Genomic DNA, 21,361 nt, shown 5'->3' with positions numbered 1-21,361 from the left:
CATTTTTAAATGAGCTTTTAGCCAGAGAAGGTGGCAGTGTTTATATATGCTTTCTTCTTTCACAGTGTTTTTCAGAAGTGTTCCTGAGCCCATGCAGTGATTTACACTACAGAATTGTGTCTGTTTTTAATGCAGTGCCATGGAGGTCCCAAAAATCATGGCCAGCAAGTACTGTTTTTGGTCTTGTATCTTGCATAAAGAGATTTCTCTGGATTCTCTGAATTGCTTAATGTTCTTATATACCATAGATGAGGAAAATTTCTTTGCTGTTTTATGTTGAGAAAGTTTGTTCTTGAATTGTTGCACTATTTGCTTGAGCAGTCTTTCATAGAGTGGTGATCCCTCCTCATCTATACTTCTGAAAACCTCTCTGAGATGCTCTTTTTATACATATTCATCTTACTGTCTTGTTGCCATTACACAACTATACCAGCCTTTTGTTCTCCTGTCCCAACTTTTTTGGAACGTGTTGTTGGTGTCAAATTCAAACTGGGCATTTATTTTTCAAAAAACAATAAAATTTCTCAGTTTCAACATTTGATATGTTCTTTCTCCTATTTTCAATGAGATATAGGGTTTAAATCATTTGCCTATCATTGCATTTTGATTTTATTTAGATATTGCAAGGAGTCCCAACTTTTTAGGAAAAGGGGTTGTAGTTATTCCCAAATGCAAGCTATGACTCCCCCATCATACATCACCCCTAGCCTGGGGGTGAGGACTTCCTCCTCAAATAAATAATTAACTACAGCAAAGTGTTAATCTATGTTTTTAGTTGTTACTAAATATTTTTAATATTAACTTTTTTTTTCCTGTAACATCATAGCTTGAGTGACGCGACTGTCTAACGGCTTTTTGACTGTTTGGAGATGAGATCATGAGCTCAAGTCCTCAAACAGGAGGACGACTTAAGGGCAGTCAGATGGGAGAACTGGACAGCAAGGAACTCAACATGAATCCAATCCAGCATGAAATTGTTTTAAGGGTAACCTAATCTGTTTTTTGTGTAAACTAATCTTAGATGCAGTGCTGGAAATATAAGTCAGCAGATGTTTTGACTACACTAAATTAAGAATACTGCTATGAGAATCTACCTTACTACACTTAATGTGTACTGATAATGAAAATAATCTGGCTTACCTTTACACCAGCATTAGAGGCCTTAAGCATATCTTGAAAAGACTGCAGGAGCCGAGAGTTGAAGGCCAAAGGTTGAGTAATCTGCTGTGCCATTATTTTGTTTATCACATCATCACTGTACTCCCCAAAGCCAGTATCATAGAGTAGATTCCCATTCCTAGCAACCAGGCGGAAGGCTGTTTTGGTGTCCACAGTGGGCTGTTTGAGACAGCACAGGTTGTTCAGAACAGATATTTGTTTGGCAATCTGACGAAGGTATGTCTGCAGCTTAGACTGGCCACTGAAGAGCGATTGCGAGCTTGTACCGACACGGGAGACATCAAATCCAATACCAATATCTACAGTGCAATCTGTCAGAAATAGTAAACGCTATATTAATAAGTGAAATAGATTAAGCATGGAACAGGCACCAAAACAAATTTTATTTAAATTTTTAGATTTTATTTTTGAAAAGGTTGCAACTTCATATTCAGCTATATCTAAAAACGAAATCTTTCCTTACCTGGACTCTCCTCTTGCTCCTCTTTTGTGCAAAGAATATCAATCACCTCCTGGGTTGTTCTGTTCAGTTTCAGGGTGTCAAAGTTGTCCACAATAAAAAGTCTTTTTGATGACCCAGCAATGTCATTCAGCTGAGGCAGTGAGATATGCCCTATTCCAATAACAAACATCTCAATGTTCCTGTCCCTCAGACGTTTAGCTGGCTCTTTGACGGTGTCTTTTGATTTTCCATCAGTGATCAGCAGCAGGTTCTGCGAAATGCCACTTTTTATGCGGCTTCCCTTGCTTGGTGCAAAGAACTCGTGCACATTCGACAAAGCATTTCCAATTCTTGTGCCTTCGGACAGCTGCTCAATGCCCCGAATAGCATCCTTCACATCCTTTGCGTTCATTTTTTCATTCAAATAGAACTCCTTCTGGTATCCAGTACTGAACTGTGCCACACCGACTCTGATGAGGTCTTCTCTAATGCGAAGATTGTCAACAAGACGCAGCATAAAGTTCATCATTGTCGTCCATTCTGCCTTGTCGATACTTTCAGACCCGTCAATCAGAATGACCAAATCAGCTGCTTCTTTCTTACATTCTGAAAAAAAGGCAAGTCAGACTGAGATTAAATTGTTGTACTGCTGTATGTAGTATGTCCTGTCTTGATGAACCTCACAATGTCACACTTAAAGTTGAAGCTTAACAAGTGAATTCAAGGCTTTTGTTTTTTATACTGGTGTGGGACTAGAACAAATATTATGTATTCACCTGGTTTAGAGTCGTTGCAGAGCACAGCGGAAATTTTATGGTGCAGGGCTTTCAAAGCATCATAGTCATTAACATGGAAAACCTTTTTCTCATCTTTGGTGATGACCTTTAGCTCACTTATTTTTGCCTCAGCCACTCCAATGCCATATACACTGATTCCATGGTTCTGGAGCTCTTCAGCACGTTTGGGTAATTCACCTTTGTCTGTGGCCTCACCATCTGTGATGACAAACATCATCTGTGGGATGCCTCTTTTAGCTCGGCCACCATTGGTTTGATCAAAGTAGGCCAGCGAGTACTGCAGAGCCCTAGCTGTGTAGGTATTTCCACCCGGAGCTTTAATGCCACCGATAGCTTCGTTAACCTCTCGTTTGCTACTGTAAAGGTTAAGGGGAAATTTGCTCTCAGGAGCATCAGAGTAGACGATGCTACAAAAACGGACATTATCTTGCCCAACTTGTGTGCTGTTCACCACCAAATTCATGAAATCCTTCATGCTCTCAAAGTCCTTTTCAGCAATGCTGGAGGAACCATCCACTAAGAAGACAACATCTGCCACCTGTGATTTCTGACATTCTGAAAAAAAGGGAAAGAGGCATGTCAGATTAAGGCAATTTATTTCTGGTAGCATCAACTATTTTAAATGATCTGCCAGACATACAAGGGGAAAAACAAAAAGTTTTCTATTCTTAAACATAAACACAACCATGTTTATGGCAATGAAACAACAAAGCCATGAATCCATAAATGACTATGTAGAACTGTCGCTGTGGGACAAGGCCCCTTATTTCTACCATACTATCTTCAGTGCAACAGAACAAAACATTCTAATCTCTGAATAGAAGTTAATGCACCAAGATTTGTTTCCAAGTCATTTGGGACTGCATCTACTGGTCAGTTCACCAAACTGTTGGTAACAATGTGAAGGAATTTAATCATGTAAATCTGTTAACTTCTTGAAATTCCAGGTTTATAATCTCATAATACTTATTATTCAGTAAATGCATTGAAAGAATGCAAACGGAAGCAATCCTGTTATACAAGTGAGAAAGGTGGCAGTTACTGGAGAGTACTGGTCATTTAAAAGGGTAAAGGTAATGATTATAGTTTAGCAATGATAATTAGACGTTTAGCGGTAATGATGTCAGAATTACTTTGTTGATGCATAGAAGCATTTCAAATAAAAATAAAAAACATAGAATGCCAGAATAAAATCGTTTTAGTTTTTTTACTTTAAAGTACTTTGTTTTTGTTCTTTCAAGATGTGTGTCCATTCCAGAATAACTTCTTATGGTACACAGACCAATTGTAGCTGATCTTGTAAAGTACAGTTAATTTTTTGGATTTTTAGTCAGGTTTGGTCCTATTGGTGAGATATGTCCTGTTGTACCCCCTGAATCTGGATAGCAACTGTAAAATGGAAAAATACAGATAAGCCCCTACCAAGGTGAAAGCATAAAGGAAGAAAAAAACTGATGTCAGAAATAATAGACGCCAACTGAATTGTGGCTAATGCAGGAGCTCAGCAAAACATTTCAAAATGTAAAACTAATACACTGATGATCATTCTAAAAATCTCTGTTCAGACAATGTAGCTTCGATCCTCATTTGCACATTGAGCTTCCAAATGGCATTATATAAATATTTGTCTAGAAAGGCTGGGTTGAGTGTCCACATGTTTCAAGGAGTGATTATTCAACAAGGAGAACATATAGGAGAGAGACTGTCTAACACTCATGAGAAATTAGAAATGCATGAGAAAATTTGTCATCTTTTATTCTTTCTACCAGGTAACCAACCTAAACTCTGAAAATAAAATAAAAAAAAACTTTATCTGTGTGTACTAAACGCCATCAGTGTGTGAATGCAATTGTAATGTACATCAGTATGACTCACCATCAGCGGAACTGCAGATCTTCAACAGTAGGTCTTTTTCTAAGAATTTCAATGCATCAAAATCTCTCTGCATAAACACATTACTGGGAGATCCACTAATATTCCTCAGCTGTAATAGGTTAGCCTCTCGCACACCTATCGAGTAAATGGTAACACCTTTGTCCCTAAGGGCTTTGGCAGGAGCAGAAACTTCATCCTGGGATTCACCATCCGTGATCACAATAAGAAACTTTGGGGCAGTGGGACGGCCTCCTTCGGGTGGATCGAAGTACACTGAGACGTAATCGAGTGCATTTCCTATCAGAGTATTTTCATTCATTTTCTGTATGCCATTAATAGCCTCCGTCATCTCACTCATATCATAATATTGGTTCAGTGCAACTTCAGCCTTTGACACTGTGCTGAACTGCACCAGCCCGACCTGTGCGCTATCCTTCCCAATTTTAAGCTTGGAGACTAGGGTACCTACGAACTCAGTCATCTTTGAGAATTCATCGTTGCCAATGCTCAATGAGCCATCAACCAAAAAGATGATATCTGCAAACATGTTCTTGCAGGCTGTGAAATGAAAGCAAAGATGTGACAAAGGCTAACTCAGTTTAAAACAAAGTACTTTCATGTTATTGTTAATACATTTAAAAATGCACGAAAAGCCAAGAATTAAATGCAAACAACAAAAAAGAATCAGTGAATACACATTTAACAACCTTACCCTCATTTGAGCACATATAAGTTAGAATGTCCTTCTTGAGAGGTGACAGTGCATCATAGTTGGTGACAAAGAACACCTTTTTCTCGTCATCTGCGATTTCCAGGAGCTCTTTCTCATTTGCGTCTTTCACTCCAATAGCATAGATGGACACCCCTTGCTTCCTCAAATCTGTTGCTCGAACCTTCACCTCATCACTAGATTTACCATCAGTGATGACAATAAGAATCTGAGGAACATTTTTACGTGTTTTTCTGGCCTCCTCAAATGGTCTCTCCATATATTTCAGAGCTGCACCGGTGTTTGTGCCTCCACCTTTATGCAGAATCTCATTTACAGCTCTTACAATGGATTCTCTGTTGTTATATGTTGTCAGATCAAACTCTAGTGTTGGTGAATCTGCATACTTCGCTAGACCTATACGAACTTGCTTTGGCCCAATTTTGAACAACTGCAGAAACTCCCGTATAAATTTTCTCATGTCATCAAAGTTTGAATGTGTAATACTCCCGGAATCGTCAATGAGAAAATAGATATCTGCTTCTTCTATTTGTCTGCACCCTAAAATTGACAAAAGTGAAACAGTGTGTAACATAACAAGTAACTACTGTTCTCTGATAAATATGACTGAAAATAGGCATGACTTGTGACAATGTAACAACTTACCTTGCTTTAAGTTGTAGTAATTTGTACTGTCAAAAGTTGAAAAAGCAACTCTGTTACATAGAGTCTTTCTCAGGGGTGTTTCCTCTGTGTAAAGCTTATCAAAATTTTTCACACTGAACACAAACTGCCAAGAAGGGTAAGATGCGATCTCTTTCAGCTGGTCAATATTATAATTTTCCCGTCCCAGAGCGTACACGCTGACCCCAGAACGCTTTAACTCGGAAGCTTCTATTGTGACGTCATCGTGGGACTTGCCCTCTGTGATGACAACAGCAATCTGCGGCACCCCTTGGGCACGTCGGCTGCCAAAATCCTCGCTGAAGACTTCCTCTCTTGAAAGCTTCAGGGCCATGCCAGTGTTGGTCCTACCACCACTGTACCGCAAAATGTTTATGTAGTCTAGGATTTCATGCTTGTTATCAAACTCGTTCAGGTGGAACTCGGCCCTGGGTGTGTCACTGTACAGAACCATTCCCACCCTCACACTGTCAGCACTTATCTCCAAGCCATTAATCATTTGGTAGAGGAAGTTGCGCACCAGCTTGAAGTTTTGAACAGCGTTAGACACATCCACGATAAACACAATATCTGCCAGCTGAGCTGACTCGCAGCCTGTGAAACAAATAATTAGGTATAACATACATTTAAAAAAATCCATCAAGCAAAAAAGATTGATTGTCATTGATCCTGTGCAAAACAAAGCAAGCAATCAGATAATCTTTATGAATATCAAATCAGTTATAATTTCAATTTCATTTAAGGAAACAATGCTTCGACTAGACTTAAACTGACTTGATTGACTGATTTGCACACAAATGGAAAATCATTGACGTTTTCTGAGAGAAAAAAGTGCAAACTCGTGACTGCACTATTTGATCAGAAAATCTTCTAAAATAAAGATAAACTCACCCTCACTGGTTGCAATGACAGATTTTATATCTTGTGTTATTTGAGTAACATTTTTCTCAGCAGTGAAGAAGGTTTTTCGTGGAGAAGCAATCATGGTCTTTTTCACAGGAGGAAGTCCTCCATCACCACGTGAAGCAGGACCTGGAGCTAATGCAAAAACGAGCTCCCCCTTTTTGCTTAAATCAATATTGACAATGGTCACCCCTTCAGACTTCATGTCACGAGCTGCCCTAATTACATCAGATTGTGTGTCATCAGATTGTCCTTTGCTCACCACCAGCAAGTACTGCTTGAAGCCCTGGCCAATTCGGCTGCCTGAATCAGCGTTAAGGAGGCGAGTACGTACAAAATCCATTGCTTTCCCGAGGTTGCGCTGTCCAGTAGTCTGGAGCTTCAACTTGCGAATAAGTGCAACCACCTCATTTTTGTTTTTGTAAGCATTGAAAAGAAACTCCACTGATACGTCTTCACTGAACTGAGCCAAAGCCATCCGGTTGGATTTAGTGCTCACGTTAAGTTGATTGATTAGTACCATGAGAAACTTTCTTAGCTCATCAGTCTGCTGAATCGAACTGTCCACCAAAACAAAAACATCTGCAAACTTTGGAACTGCAGCTGAAACAGAAACAAAACAAAGGCAAAATATTTTTTTCCAACAAATTATACAATACTACAATTAACTATTATATTTTGTATTATTTATTTCAGTAAAACAATATTAAAATATAAGCTGATTGTTTTGGGCAACAGTTAACTGCAATATACTTATTAATAAACAAAAATTTACAATTACTAAAGAATTTAGTGTACCCCTTGACGGTTGACTGACTGCAATGCATGTTTTTTCATCAAAGACATTTTAAGTGGAGCTTTAATAAACTTAAAAATGGCAATAGGCAGAAATACATTCTAATATGAGGTAACTAAACGGTCTGCTTAGACTTTTTTTGACAACCAATGCTCTATATGTGCAGGCTTTGTAGCATAGAGAGACAACAAAAAGGCAGTGGGGTTGACTATTAGGCAAGCCTAGCTATGCCAGAAAGTCACAGTGCAGTGTGTGAGTGCCATATGCTTATTCAGCAAGGCAACCCTGTTTGATGACAAGGTGACATCATTCATGTGGCAGATTTCATGGTAAGTCAATATCAGTACATCCTTAAAAAAGATGGTGCTTCAAGGATTCTTTAGTAAAGAAAATGGTTCTATAAAGAGCCATGAGCACTCAAAGAACCCTTCTCATGATTAAAGGGTTCTTTGCATCATGACAGGGTTCTTCAGATTGATGGGAAATGTTGTAGATAGTTCTATACAGAAGCTTGAAATATGAAAATGGTTCTATCTGGCACCCAAAAGGGCTCTTCTATTTTTATGGTGTCAAGCTTGTAACAACTGAAGAACTCTTTTGGGCTCTATACAGAACCCTTGTCAAAAAGATTCTATATAGAACCGCCCACAGCATATGCATGCACATTTTCCATGAATCTGAAGAACCCTGTCATGATGCAAAGAGCCCTTTAATCATGCAAACTGTTCACTGAATGTTCTATATAGAACCATTTCTTTACTAAAAACGCTCTAAAGCATCATCTTTTTTGAGAGTGTAAGGCAAAGTGAAGCTGTTATTATGATTTAACACTATTTGGTCACTGCACAATTTCCTGTTTGGTATTTCACAGTTATGCTGTTGCCACAACTAATAATACATATAGAATAGTAACAAATAAAGAAAAGAGTGGGTGTGCCCAAACTTTTGACTCGTATTGATATTTGAGATGATGTACAGAGCATTACCTTCCTGCTTGTCCTCCACTGAGACACACACTCTGTCCATCGTGCTAGCAGTTGCTTTGACCAGCTCCTGGTAGTTGCTGAAGTTAATCAAAAACCGCCAATGTGGTTTATTGGCAATGGACTGCAGCTCAGTAATGTTTACTTCACCAACTCCAATAGTGAAGATTAAAACCCCTTTATTCCGTAGTTCTGTGGCTGGTTTCTTCATGTCATCACTTGAATCTCCATCCGTGATCACCACAGCAATCTGAGGCACGTTCTGACCGATCCGACTACCACCTGCTTGTGTGAAGTAATGATTTTGGAGAAAGCTGAGGGCTTTTCCCGTTTCAGTTCCTCCCTTTCGGTATATGAGTTCATTCACCTTCTCCAGCAGCTCATTCTTATCTGTGTACTTGCCCAGGAGGATCTCTTGGTGAGGGTCATTGCTAAACTGCACCAATCCCACTCTGATCTTATCAGACCTAACATCAAGACCCTCTATGAATGTGTGGATAAACTGCTTCACCTTCAGGAAATCCTCATCACCAATGCTACTAGAGCCATCCACAAGGAACACAATGTCAGCCAAGTTAGCCTTGCATCCTAAAATGCAACAGGCAATGCATTAGTAGACAACATGTCATATGTACAATAAGTTTAGACATTTTTAAAACAATTGGTTTCACTGTATTATTGAAAACATTGCTCATTGAAAATTCCTTATGTAGTATTGACATAATGAGAATTCCTATCTCAAGTTACAGAAATTCAGCATACCAATCAAAGTGCTACTTTACCTTGTGGCACATGAGATACCTGTCGTTTGGCTTCCTCCACTGTGGTGCAGAGTACATGGATAAAGCCCTCGGAGATCCCCTGCAGGGCTGTGAAATCAGACACACTGTAGATGTGCTTATCATGAGGCTTGGTAGCGATCTCCTTCAGCTGGTCCATGTCAGCATCTTTAATTCCAATGGCATAAAGTATGATTCCCTGCCGTTTCAACTCCTGGGCATGTACTTCCACATTGTCCTGTGATTGCCCATCTGTGATGACCACAGCAATCTGAGTTACCCCCATTTTAGCACGGCTTCCTGCCTCTTCCCTAAAGTGATCTTTTAGCAGGAAGTTTAACCCTAAACCAGTCTTAGTGCCACCACCCATGTATGGGAGATTTGCAATGTAGTCGTGAATCTCCTGCTTGGATTCGTAGCTGTTAAGGCTGAATTCTGTGCGGGGTGAGTTGCTGTACTGTACTAGGCCAATGCGCACCTTGTCAGGTCCCACATCGAAACTGTCCACCAAGGTGAAGAGGAACTCACGGATCCTCTGGAAGTTCTCTGTACCGATGCTCCATGAGCCATCCACCAGGAAGACGATATCAGCCAAGGCTTCCTCTGTACAAACTGGGACAGAACACAATCCGAATTAATTTGCAATTTGAGTGTAAAGAAATTCAGTCTCCAGTAATAATTCGAATGATATATGTATTTGTTGCATCTTATACTAGATGTGTCATTCAGCTGTGTGGAATATATATATACCTGTTTTCTGTGCACCACTGGAAAGGAAACATGATGCTAAAATGAACACAGACAGCAGTCCTTTTATAAACCCCATGGCTGTGGTGTTCAGTAAGGCCTGGGAAAAACACATTGAAATATAGGCATGCCTTCAATATTCATCACCAACACATGTCTAAGTATAAGCATTGACAATTAGTTACTTTCAATTCACTTCAATTATTCACACAGTAGAAACATAAAGGGTGAGGGTAATATCTAGGAAGATGCACATGTATACATCTCACATTGCATTACAGACAGTGTGGAACTATTACTCTGTGTTAAGCACAATCAATATCTTTATTCATTCTCTTTAAGCAATCCCAACATTTATAGCTAAAGATGAGGCCTGTTTCATATAGCCAATTTAAGTACAACTGAGAACATAAACATTTCTTTTTTGGCATGTTTTTAGGCCAGGTTTGCTCGTTAAATGAGACCGTCTTTAAATATTAAAATCGACAGAATTCCATGGAGTCTCTAAGACTGTCACTATTCACTCCTTCATATGGCTCCATGGCTGTGGGTAAGAAACAGCCATAATCAACTCCACAGTACAGTTACATCATTTATTTGGTGAAAAAGAAAGCTAGATGAAGATTAGTTACATCTTACATACTTTTAGCCTAACTTTACTCCTCCTTTATAAGAGGAGCAACAGATAGTTCACGAACAACCATCAATGTACTTGGTTTGGCCTAGAGGTTTTGTATGTCTTGTCTTTTTTGTTTCGGTCACAGTCCAATTTATCTTCACTGATAACTATAAGACCCAATCCCATTTCATCCCTCACTAGTACCACTTAGCACTTACCCCCAAGTTTTGCATGTTCTTGTCTAGGGGCAGTGTTAGGGCTACACAGCTTGCCATTTTTTTTTAAAGGCACACTCTGAATATTCTGAGAAAAAAAGAAAAAACAGCAAGATGGCTGGCCAAGCAACCAAAGAAACCCACAGATGTAACTATTTTCACAGTTAAAAAAGTATGATAACCATTTTATTGTCTTTTCTTCATAACAAGCATAAAAATTGCCAGTAGCTGAGCTAGCTAGTTAAATTTCCGATTCCACCACAAATGGTACAGCAGTTACGTTCTGGCACCTCATGTGTCAAAACTGCTGCACCATTTAAGGGGAAATGGGAAATTGGAAAGAGAAACTGGAGAACAGCTGAATTCAGCTCCATATCACCTAAGAATTAGGGCTGGGCGACAATAAATCATTGTTGCATTCCCCTCTTTGAAGGCATTTGAGGCCCTAAATTAGCTAAAGCCCAGCAGTGAAGTTGCTTAACGTTACCGTTCCTCTGCTAATACTACAGACTGCCAGGGTCACCTATAGAGCACCTCTAGTAGCCTGTTAATGAAGTAATGTTCTTTTTTATTTGAGGGTCGTCCCATTTCATAAGGGAAGATTTCAACCACTACCCTTAGTAACTCAGTTCCAAGGGGCAAGATGACACTTGAAAACAAGGGGCTTGGGCCTAACATACTGTTTAAAAACAGGGAAAACACTTAAAAATGTCTCTTTAAGGACTTTCAACGGGCCACACACTAAATGTGCAAAAACTAACTGGGCAGGGCTGAATCCTAAGGATTCTTGAACAGCGTCACGCACAGCAAAGAGCACAAGGGGCACTCCCTCATCCCAATCTTTCGCAGTATCTAAGCAATATTTGCGAAGCATAGATTTTAAAGACTGGTGAAATCGTTCTAATGCACCCTGTGACTCAGGATGATATGGACTTGAGACTCGAAGAGGGATGTTAAGAGCGACCATAACCTGCCAGAACAGCTTGGATAAAAAAAATTGTACCCTGATCAGTCTGTACAGTTCTTGGCAGGCCAAAAGTAGTAAAGAATTTGATCAGAGCTCTGATTACAACTGGGGTTGTAATCTTTCAAAAAGGGATAGCTTCAGGGAAAGAGTTGTAGCACACATAACCGTTAACAAGTACTGATTTCCAGATCTGGTTTTAGACAATGGACCCACACAATCAATCAGCACCCTTTCAAAAGGTTCTCCAATGACAGGAATAGGACAAAGTGGCGCAGGAGGAATAACCTGATTGGGCTTTCCTGTACACTGACAAACATGACAAGAATGACAAAATTCAACTACGTCCTTTCTAAGACCAGGCCAGAAGAAATGTTTAAGAACACGGGAATATGTCTTGGTAATACCTACATGACCTGACCAAGGATGGTCATGTGCTATTTGTAGTACATGTTGTCTAAACAGAGTATCACAATCTGATAAACACTTTCTGCCTCTGCATTAATATGAGGAGACCATTTTTGCATCAACACACCCTGATCAAGGAAGAATGCAACTTGTTTATCACTGCGACTGTCTTTACTGCTTAACCCAGAGAAATATTTACTTAGATTAGAATCTGCCTTCTGAGACTCTATAAGTCGATCTCGGCTGATAGCCAACTTAAGTGCCGAGTGTCATAGGATGATGAATGACACCCTGATCCACCTATAAGGTGAAAGATAGACCAACTGGTGCAGAAAAGAAGGTGCCCACACGTAACAGTGTTTGTTAATGTTTGTTGGTGTTTGTCCTGTCAGTGTATTCTGGCACTTAAAGGTAAATAAAATTTACTCTTACTGGTTCAGTATAAACATTACAGTCTTAACTTTAGAGTGTTGTCTCAGGAATTTTACATCAAAAACTATCTGAGGGATGCATCTCATTTTCAGTCAGCATCCCAGTGGTTCTACTTTCTTCTGATGAATTCCTTACAGTTTCATTCTTAATACATCCAAACACTTATTATTCAATAACTACATGGAATGCAGATTCCCTTGGTTATTCTTTAGCTAAAGGAATGGGTAACAGCAGCAATTTAGGTGGTTCAATGTGAGACCATTTTCAAACCTGTGGGATATTTTCTACAATGGTTTGCCCCTCAAAAAGAAAGCTTCATTGAGTAGACCTGGTTAGAGGACTCCTCTCATAATATTCTTTATATTTTGTATAATATTTTTTTTGTATGGTTTGCATTTTCTTTTCTTTTTTCTGCTTTATTTTTTTTTTTGTTGCCCTATGTATGAAAATGAAATCTAATTTAAATACAAAGGACAAATACTTCTAATAAATAAATCAATTAGCATGTACATTGTAGTGCTATTTTAGTCAAATGTCCTGCCTTAAGGGGCAAAATTATTGTTTTTCATAACATTCTATGGAGTGAGGCACCACATCAACATCTGGCAGCAGTTTCTACATCCTGGCCAGCTGTATGATATGTGGACAGTGGAAAAAATTGACCTATGGCAAAACCTACACGTGATAAGACTGAGACAGAACCTTGGTGATGAACCTTTTCAACCACAAAGACAAGCACATGACCACATTGCTCTCATAGCAGAAAACCACAGCTCTTAGATGTGGCTTGCAGGCCATAATGTGAAACTGTACTTTAGGAAAGATCAGAACATCTTAAGAGATCCTCTCATCCAATGCACCAGCATTGCCCAACTAAGGAACAAGCTACAAGAACAGCTTCTTGAATGAAGGTTCCCTGTTTGTTGGTTTCTAAATTTTCTTTAATTAATCATTTTGATAATAATGTCTAAACATCTTGAGAGCAAATGTTACAAAGGACTTTCCTGTCTGGTCTGTGGGTTCATGACATTAAAAAAAAAAACACCCACAGGCACATCCTGTTTGGGCTCAATTCATTGCTGTACATTTGCAGGACTTCAAAAGCTTTTAAAAAAACAGCTACACCACTCCATGTTTTTTTGTTTAAGACAGTTATTCGTTAGCTGTCAAAGTTAACCAATAATAATGTGCATGGCAAACTATAAAAGTACATGTTGGATGTAGTTGGGTGGGACTATCCGTGCCACTCCTGTACTCCAGGGTGCTTTTAGTGACATGTAGACAGAACTTCTCGTAAAGCATAAATATATGAAATGCTATTGATATGTTCACATGATAGAACATGTAAATTGGTGAGATGCTTGAATGCTGTTGTGCCATTGTTTTGTTTGAGGTATCAACAAAGGCCTGAACTAATAATAAATTAAGACACAAATAAGATTAAATACGCTGTTTACTGTCACGATTGGATCCTCCCTGTCCTGTTTGGTGTTTGTTCTTCTGGTCTCCATTATTGTGTTTAGTCTGTGTTTCTTTTGGTTATGTCTAACCTTCATTCTATTCGTGTTGGCTCTCTGACCCTGGACTGTCCCCATTATGGATTTGCCCCTAATAAATCCCGCTTCTTTCAGCATGTGTGTCCGCCTCATCATCACTCCCCAACATCACATTTACTGGAAAACAAGTAATTGAGCAACTTTTTGTATCCGCAATCACAGTCTGGAGATATTTTTGAGTTGACTCAGCTACATCAGGGGAAATAATCTGTACAGATAAACCTGAAGCAGAACATGATATTACATGAGAAAAAAAGTCCTGAGACTGATCACCGAATGCTCTGCAAGTGCACATCTTTCCGTGTACTGTGTAAGGCAGTAAGTTGTACATTAAGCTACATAGATTTCATGGTTAGATTGGGTTATGACCTGAAACACATTTACTTTTTACTCTGTAAGTTATTAGAAATTACGATATCAAAGTGAAGGTACTTTTAGAACTTAATTAAAATAAAAGTGAAGGTACCATGATTTAATTATACTCAAAAAGGGAAAAGAGGACTCAAGTAACTGTAGTGAATTGGTTAATATCCCTCTTTGCATGTTAACAATGATCAGTGCAGAAGAACAGAGAAATCAATGCTTTTTTAACTACTGTCTTGAGAAATTAAAACAACTTCTTTGATAAACTCTTGTCAGTTAGTGGGAGAGACTACATTTCAGGTTCTAGCCATTGTAGAGGGACCATATTGCACCAGTGCGCATCATTGCCTGGTATTAGCTTCAGTGCACAGTGTGGCAGGAGTTAGCATAGCCGCTGTAGCACAGTATGTCTATGGTTGAATCAGAGGAAACCCACGCAGACACGGGGAGAACGTGCAAACTCCACACAGAGAACCCAGGCCCTCCTTGCCGTGAGGCAACAGCGCTACCCACCACTGTGGCACTTGCCTAATAAAACAGTCCAAACAAATGATCACAAAATCTTTCCCAGTCTACATGATTAAACTGAACAGACTGTCTTTTTCTGACTCATCTAACAAGAAGGCTGATTAGGCAGCTACCAAGAGCTGAATGTCAGGCTGAAGAGAGGAAAGTTGAGGAGTTCAAGCCCAGTTCAGCAGGTTTAGGTACATATTCACTTTGTTGAGTCTCAGTGTGACGGTGTAAATTGTTGACTTTCAAAGCTTCATTGGAAAAGACCCCTGAGCAAACAGCACAACGCGGTAGTTTTCAGTTCCCACGCAGGCATGCACTACTGTACTTCCTTCACTTTGGTTATTCTTGCACTAAATCTATTAACGTAACTAGCAGTTTGCCAGAACAGTGAATGTGCTTGATGTAATTGATATTTTATTTTTAGAAATAAATCAACCATAATTGTCATATTCAAAATTATGTTTGGTTAACTGATTGCTGACAGCTATCAGCACCACAGCTGACAAGTTGAGAATTATGCATCTGTTTAAATAAAATCCACTGGTTGAGGATCTAATTGATGTTTTGAGTATTATTCCAACTGTAAGTTCTACATGTAATTTTTTTTTTAACCAAATCATTGTTCCTTTTTACCCATCCATAACTGTTATGCACCTTTTCCTTTCATTTGTTCCTTCTCAATCCCTTCTTTCATCTATAAACTACTATTACTCTTCCATAAACTGATTTGACTTGCTATCCTGTTTAGGTTCATTTAATTAACCATATAAATGTTTATTTATATGTTGATTTTAAATTAAATTAGTCCAAACCCACGTTGAAAGCTGCACTAAATAAAGTGATAGCTTCAAACTGATTTCATTTACCTCTCTCTCTCTCGCTTATCTGTCCTCACTGATTACTGTAAAAACACACACTATACATACGTTATAAAAGGCTGTCTGTACCAAACATCAGCTAAGGGGAAAGGCAGTTACTTATAAATACAGTCTAATGTACCTGCTGATTTCTAAATACTGTTAGCTACATGACATTATACCATCAATATACTGGTTAGCTGTCAACTTTCTCATGCTGGCTGTAGTGTGTTATGTGCAGGTAACAGTACAATTTTAATTTCTTACCTAACCTAATCACTAATATTGCCAAAATGGAGCCTGTAGCTTAAACTGAGCAGTTACAGGAGCTAGAGTAAAGCACACTGAAAAAAATGAATAAATAAAATATAGGGTTTGCATTTTATAATCTTAATGTGCCAACATTGCACACATAAACTCTTAGCTAGACACATTTTCACCGTAGTGATGTTACGCATTAGCCTACAGCATATGTGCCGCATACCTGAACATTTTAGAGGTCAAAGATACTCTGGCACTCAGGACAGCCTAGCATCTCCAACAGAGATAAACAGTCTACGGCCGAGCCACAGCTGTTCTGAGGTCAACTGAAAATCAGTCACAGCTCATAGAGCGTTGCTAAGCCGTGATTGGAGGGTTGAGGAAAATAGGAGATAATGATTGGCCATAATGACAACGCTCACAGACAAATCAAATTTCATTATCATGACAAAAGCAGTATAATAAATATTGTGTTAAATTATATGTAATGTATAATTTATGACAACTACAAACTAATGCCAGATTTTTAAGTATGTATGTATGTATATATATATATATATATATATATATATATATATATATCCATCCATCCATCCATCCATCCATTATCTTCCGCTTGTCCGGGGTTCGGGTCGCGGGGGCAGCATCCTAAGCAATGAAGCCCAGACCTCCCTTTCCCCAGCCACTTCCACCAGCTCTCCAAGGGGGATTCCGAGGCGCTCCCAGGCCAGCTGGGCAATATAGTCGCGCCAGCGTGTCCTGGGTCTTCCCCGGGGTCTCCTCCCAGGTGGACTCGCCTGTGACACCTCCCGAGGGAGGCGTCCAGGAGGCATCCTAACCAGATGCCCGAACCACCTCAGCTGGCTCCTCTCGACGTGAAGAAGCAGCGGCTCTACTCCGAGTCCTTCCCGGATGACTGAACTTCTCACCCTATCTCTAAGGGAGAGTCCAGACACCCTGCGGAGGAAACTCATTTCGGCCGCTTGTATTCGCGATCTTATTCTTTCGGTCATTACCCAAAGCTCATGACCATAGGTGAGGGTGGGAACGTAGATCGACCGGTAAATCGAGAGCCTTGCCTTATGGCTCAGCTCTTTCTTTACCACAACAGACCGGTAAAGAGCCCACATCACTGCTGACCCAGCACCAATCCGCCTGTCAATCTCCCGCTCCCTTGTACCATCACTCGTGAACAAGACCCCGAGATACTTGAACTCCTCCACTTGAGGCAAGAGCCTATCCCCGACCCAGAGAGGGCTCTCCACCCTTTTCTGCCTGAGAACCATGGTCTCGGATTTAGAGGTACTGATTCTCATCCCAGCCGCTTCACACTCGGCTGCAAACCGATCCAGCGAAAGCTGAAGTTCGCGGCCTGATGTCCCCAATAGGACCACATCATCTGCAAACAGCAGTGATGTGACCCTGAGGTCACCAAACCGGACACCCTCCATCCATTGACTGCGCCTAGAAATTCTATCCATAAAAATTATGAATAGAATCGGTGACAAAGGGCAGCCCTGACGGAGTCCAACTCTCACTGGGAACGAGTCTGACTTACTGCCGGCTATGCGAACCAAACTCCAGCTTTGTTTGTACAGGGCCTGAATGGCTCGTAGCAAAGAGCCATGTACCCCGTACTCTCGAAGCACCTCCCACAGAATACCCCGGGGAACACAGTCGAATGCCTTCTCCAGATCCACAAAGCACATGTGGACTGGTTGGGCAAACTCCCATGAACCCTCCAGAATCCTGGAGAGGGTGAAGAGTTGGTCCAGTGTTCCACGACCAGGGCGGAACCCGCACTGTTCCTCCTGGATCCGAGGTTCGACTATAAGCCGGACTCTCTTCTCCAGTACCCCTGCATAGACCTTGCCAGGGAGGCTGAGGAGTGTGATTCCCCTGTAGTTGGAACACACCCTCCGGTCCCCTTTTTTAAAAAGAGGCACCACCACCCCAGTCTGCCAATCCAGTGGCACCGCCCCCGATGTCCACGCAATGTTGAAAAGACGTGTCAGCCAAGACAGCCCCACAACATCCAGAGCCTTGAGGAACTCAGGGCGGATCTCATCCACCCCTGGAGCCTTGCCACCAAGGAGCTTCTTAACTACCTTAGCGACTTCGGCCTCAGTAATGGACAAGCCTATTCCCATGTCCCCAGACTCAGCCTCCTCACTGGAGAACGTGTCGGTGGGATTGAGAAGGTCCTCAAAGTATTCCTTCCACCGCCCAATGACGTCTTCAGTCGAAGTCAGCAGCACACCATCTCCACTATATACAGTGCTAGTGGCACACTGCTTTCCCCTTCTGAGTCGCCTGACGGTTTGCCAGAATCTTTTCGGAGCCGACTTAAAGTCAGTTTCCAAGGCCTCACCAAACTCCTCCCATACACGGGTTTTTGCCTTGGCAACAACCGAAGCCGCAGATCGCTTGGCCTGTCGATACCTGCCAGCTGCCTCTGGTGTCCCACAGGCCAACCATGCCCGGTAGGACTCCTTCTTCAGCTTGACGGCATCTCTCACCTGGGGTGTCCACCACCGGGTTCGAGGATTACCGCCCCGACAGGCACCAACTACCTTACGGCCACAGCTACAGTCAGCCGCTTCAGCAATGGAGGAACGGAACATGGCCCATTCTGAGTCAATGTCCCCCACCTCCCCCGATATCTGGTCAAAGTTCTGACGGAGGTGTGAGTTGAAGATCAATCTGACAGGTTCTTCTGCTAGACGTTCCCAGCAAACCCTCACTATGCGTTTGGGCTTGCCTGGTCTGACCGGCATCTTCCCCCACCACCTGATCCAACTCACCACCAGGTGGTGATCAGTTGACAGCTCAGCTCCTCTCTTTACCCGAGTGTCCAAAACACATGGCCGCAAGTCCGATGACACGACTACAAAGTCAATCATTGAACTGCGGCCTAGGGTGTCCTGGTGCCATGTGCACTTATGGACATCCTTGTGTTCAAACATGGTGTTCGTGATGGACAAACTGTGGTTTGCACAGAAGTCCAAAAACTGAACACCACTCGGGTTCAGATCAGAGAGGCCATTCCTCCCAATCACACCCCTCCAGGTCTCACTGTCATTGCCCACGTGAGCGTTGAAGTCCCCCAGTAGGACAATAGAGTCTCCAGGAGGAGCACTTTCAAGCACCCTTCCCAAGGACTCTAAGAAGGCTGGGTACTCTGAACTGCTGTTCGGTGCATAAGCACAGACAACAGTCAGGACCCGTTCCCCAACCCGAAGGCGTAGGGAAGCTACCCTCTCGTCCACCGGAGAAAACCCCAACATACAGGCACCGAGTCGAGGGGCTATGAGAAAGCCCACACCTGCCCGCCGCCTCTCACCATGGGCAACTCCAGAAAAGAATAAAGTCCAGCCCCTCTCAAGGAGATTGGACCCAGAGCCCAAGCTGTGTGTTGAGGTGAGCCCGACTATATCTAGCCGGTATCTCTCAACCTCGCGCACCAACTCAGGCTCCTTCCCCGCCAGTGAGGTAACGTTCCAAGTTCCAAAAGCCAGTTTCAGCAACCGAGGATCAGAACGCCAAGGCCCACGCCTTCGGACACTGCCCGATCCACAACGCACCGAACCCCTACTACTGCCCCTCCCATGGGTGGTGGGTCGATGGGAGGGGGGACTCATGTAACTCCTTCGGGCTGGGCCCGGCCAGGCACCATGAGTAAATGCCCGGCCACCAGACGCTCGCTGGCGAGCCCCTCCCCCAGGCCTGGCTCCAGGGTGGGGCCCCGGTAACCCTGTTCCGGGCAGGGTACACAAGTCCTGTTTTTCTGTCTTCATAGGGGTTATTATGGATCACACTTTGTCTGACCTGTCACCTAGGACCAGTTTGCCATGGGAGACCCTACCAGGAGCTTTTGCTCCAGACAACATAGCTCCTAAGATCATTCAAGCACGCAAACCCCTCCACCACGATAAGGTGGTGATCCAAGGAGAGGTATATATATATATATATATATATATATATATATATATATATCCATCCATCCATTTTCTAAGCCGCTTCTCCGTCAGGGTCACGGGGGGGTGCTGGAGCCTATCCCAGCAGTCCTCAGGCGGAAGGCAGGATACACCCTGGACAGGTCGCCAGTCCATCACAGGGCAGACAGACAGACACAGACAGTCACTCACACACTCACACCTAGGGGCAATTTAGCATGTCCAATTGGCCTGACTGCATGTCTTTGGACTGTGGGAGGAAACCGGAGCACCCAGAGGAAACTCACACAGACACGGGGAGAACATATATATATATATATATATATATATATATATATATATATATATATATATACACAACCCCAATTCCAATGAAGTTGGAACATTGTGTAAAACATAAATAAAAGCAGAATACGATGATTTGCAAATCCTCTTCAACCTATATTCAATTGAACACACTACAAAGACAAGATATTTAATGTTCAAACGGATAAACTTTATTGTTTTTTGCAAATATTCACTCATTTTGAATTTGATGCCTGCAACACGTTCCAAAAAACGTGGGACAGGGGCAACAAAAGACTGGGAAAGTTGAGGAAGCAGCAAGGCAGAAAACCAACATTGAATGCCCGTGACCTTCGATCCCTCAGGCGGCACTACATTAAAAACTGACATCATTCTGTAACGGATATTACCACATGGGCTCAGGAACACTTCAGAAAACCACTGTCAGTGAACACAGTTCGTTGCTCCATCTACAAGTGCAAGTTAAAACTCTGCCATTCAAAGTGAAAGCCACATATCAACAACACCCAGAAACACCGCCGGCTTCTCTGGGCCCGAGCTCATCTGAGATGGACTGACGCAAAGTGGAAAAGTGTCCTGTGGTCTGACGAATCCACATTTCAAATTGTTTTTGGAAATCATGGACATCGTGTCCTCCAGGCCAAAGAGGAAAAGGACTGTCTGGATTGTTATCAGCGCAAAGTTCAAAGCCAGCATCTCTGATGGTGTGGGGGTGTGTTAGTGCCCTTGGCATGGGTAACTTGCACATCTGTGAAGGCACCATTAATGCAGAAAGGTACATACAGGTTTTGGAGCAACATATGCTGCCATCCAAGCAATGTCTTTTTCAGGGACGTCCAGCTTATTTCAGCAAGACAATGCCAAGCCACATTCTGCACGTGTTACAACAGCGTGGCTTCGTAGTAAAAGAGTGCGGATACTAGACTGGCCTGCCTGCAGTCCAGACCTGTCTCCCATTGAAAATGTGTGGCGCATTATGAAGCGCAAAATACAACAATGGAGACCCCGGACTGT

At 41.8% G+C, this 21,361-nt stretch overlaps 1 protein-coding gene across 2 annotated transcripts in view; it reads right to left on the bottom strand.

Moving 5' to 3' along the window:
• Positions 1 to 21,361, bottom strand: part of col6a4a (collagen, type VI, alpha 4a) — a 52,655-nt gene that overhangs the window by 19,536 nt on the left and 11,758 nt on the right. For both annotated transcript variants that reach the window (XM_017714366.2, XM_017714367.2), the window contains exons 2-11: positions 9,898 to 9,994; positions 9,151 to 9,759; positions 8,372 to 8,956; positions 6,578 to 7,192; positions 5,669 to 6,280; positions 5,006 to 5,563; positions 4,294 to 4,851; positions 2,398 to 2,973; positions 1,643 to 2,227; positions 1,141 to 1,490 (exon numbers count right to left, since the gene is read on the bottom strand). In XM_017714366.2, coding sequence (XP_017569855.2) covers positions 1,141 to 1,490; positions 1,643 to 2,227; positions 2,398 to 2,973; positions 4,294 to 4,851; positions 5,006 to 5,563; positions 5,669 to 6,280; positions 6,578 to 7,192; positions 8,372 to 8,956; positions 9,151 to 9,759; positions 9,898 to 9,973 — 5,124 coding nt within the window. In that variant the 5' untranslated portion in view covers positions 9,974 to 9,994. The remainder of the gene's footprint in view (positions 1 to 1,140; positions 1,491 to 1,642; positions 2,228 to 2,397; positions 2,974 to 4,293; positions 4,852 to 5,005; positions 5,564 to 5,668; positions 6,281 to 6,577; positions 7,193 to 8,371; positions 8,957 to 9,150; positions 9,760 to 9,897; positions 9,995 to 21,361) is intronic.

Source organism: Pygocentrus nattereri, chromosome 3 (assembly GCF_015220715.1).
Source record: "Pygocentrus nattereri isolate fPygNat1 chromosome 3, fPygNat1.pri, whole genome shotgun sequence".
Taxonomy (NCBI): Eukaryota; Metazoa; Chordata; class Actinopteri; order Characiformes; family Serrasalmidae; genus Pygocentrus; species Pygocentrus nattereri.
Note: the sequence above shows the minus strand (reverse complement) of the source record. Positions and strands in the feature narration are given on the sequence as shown.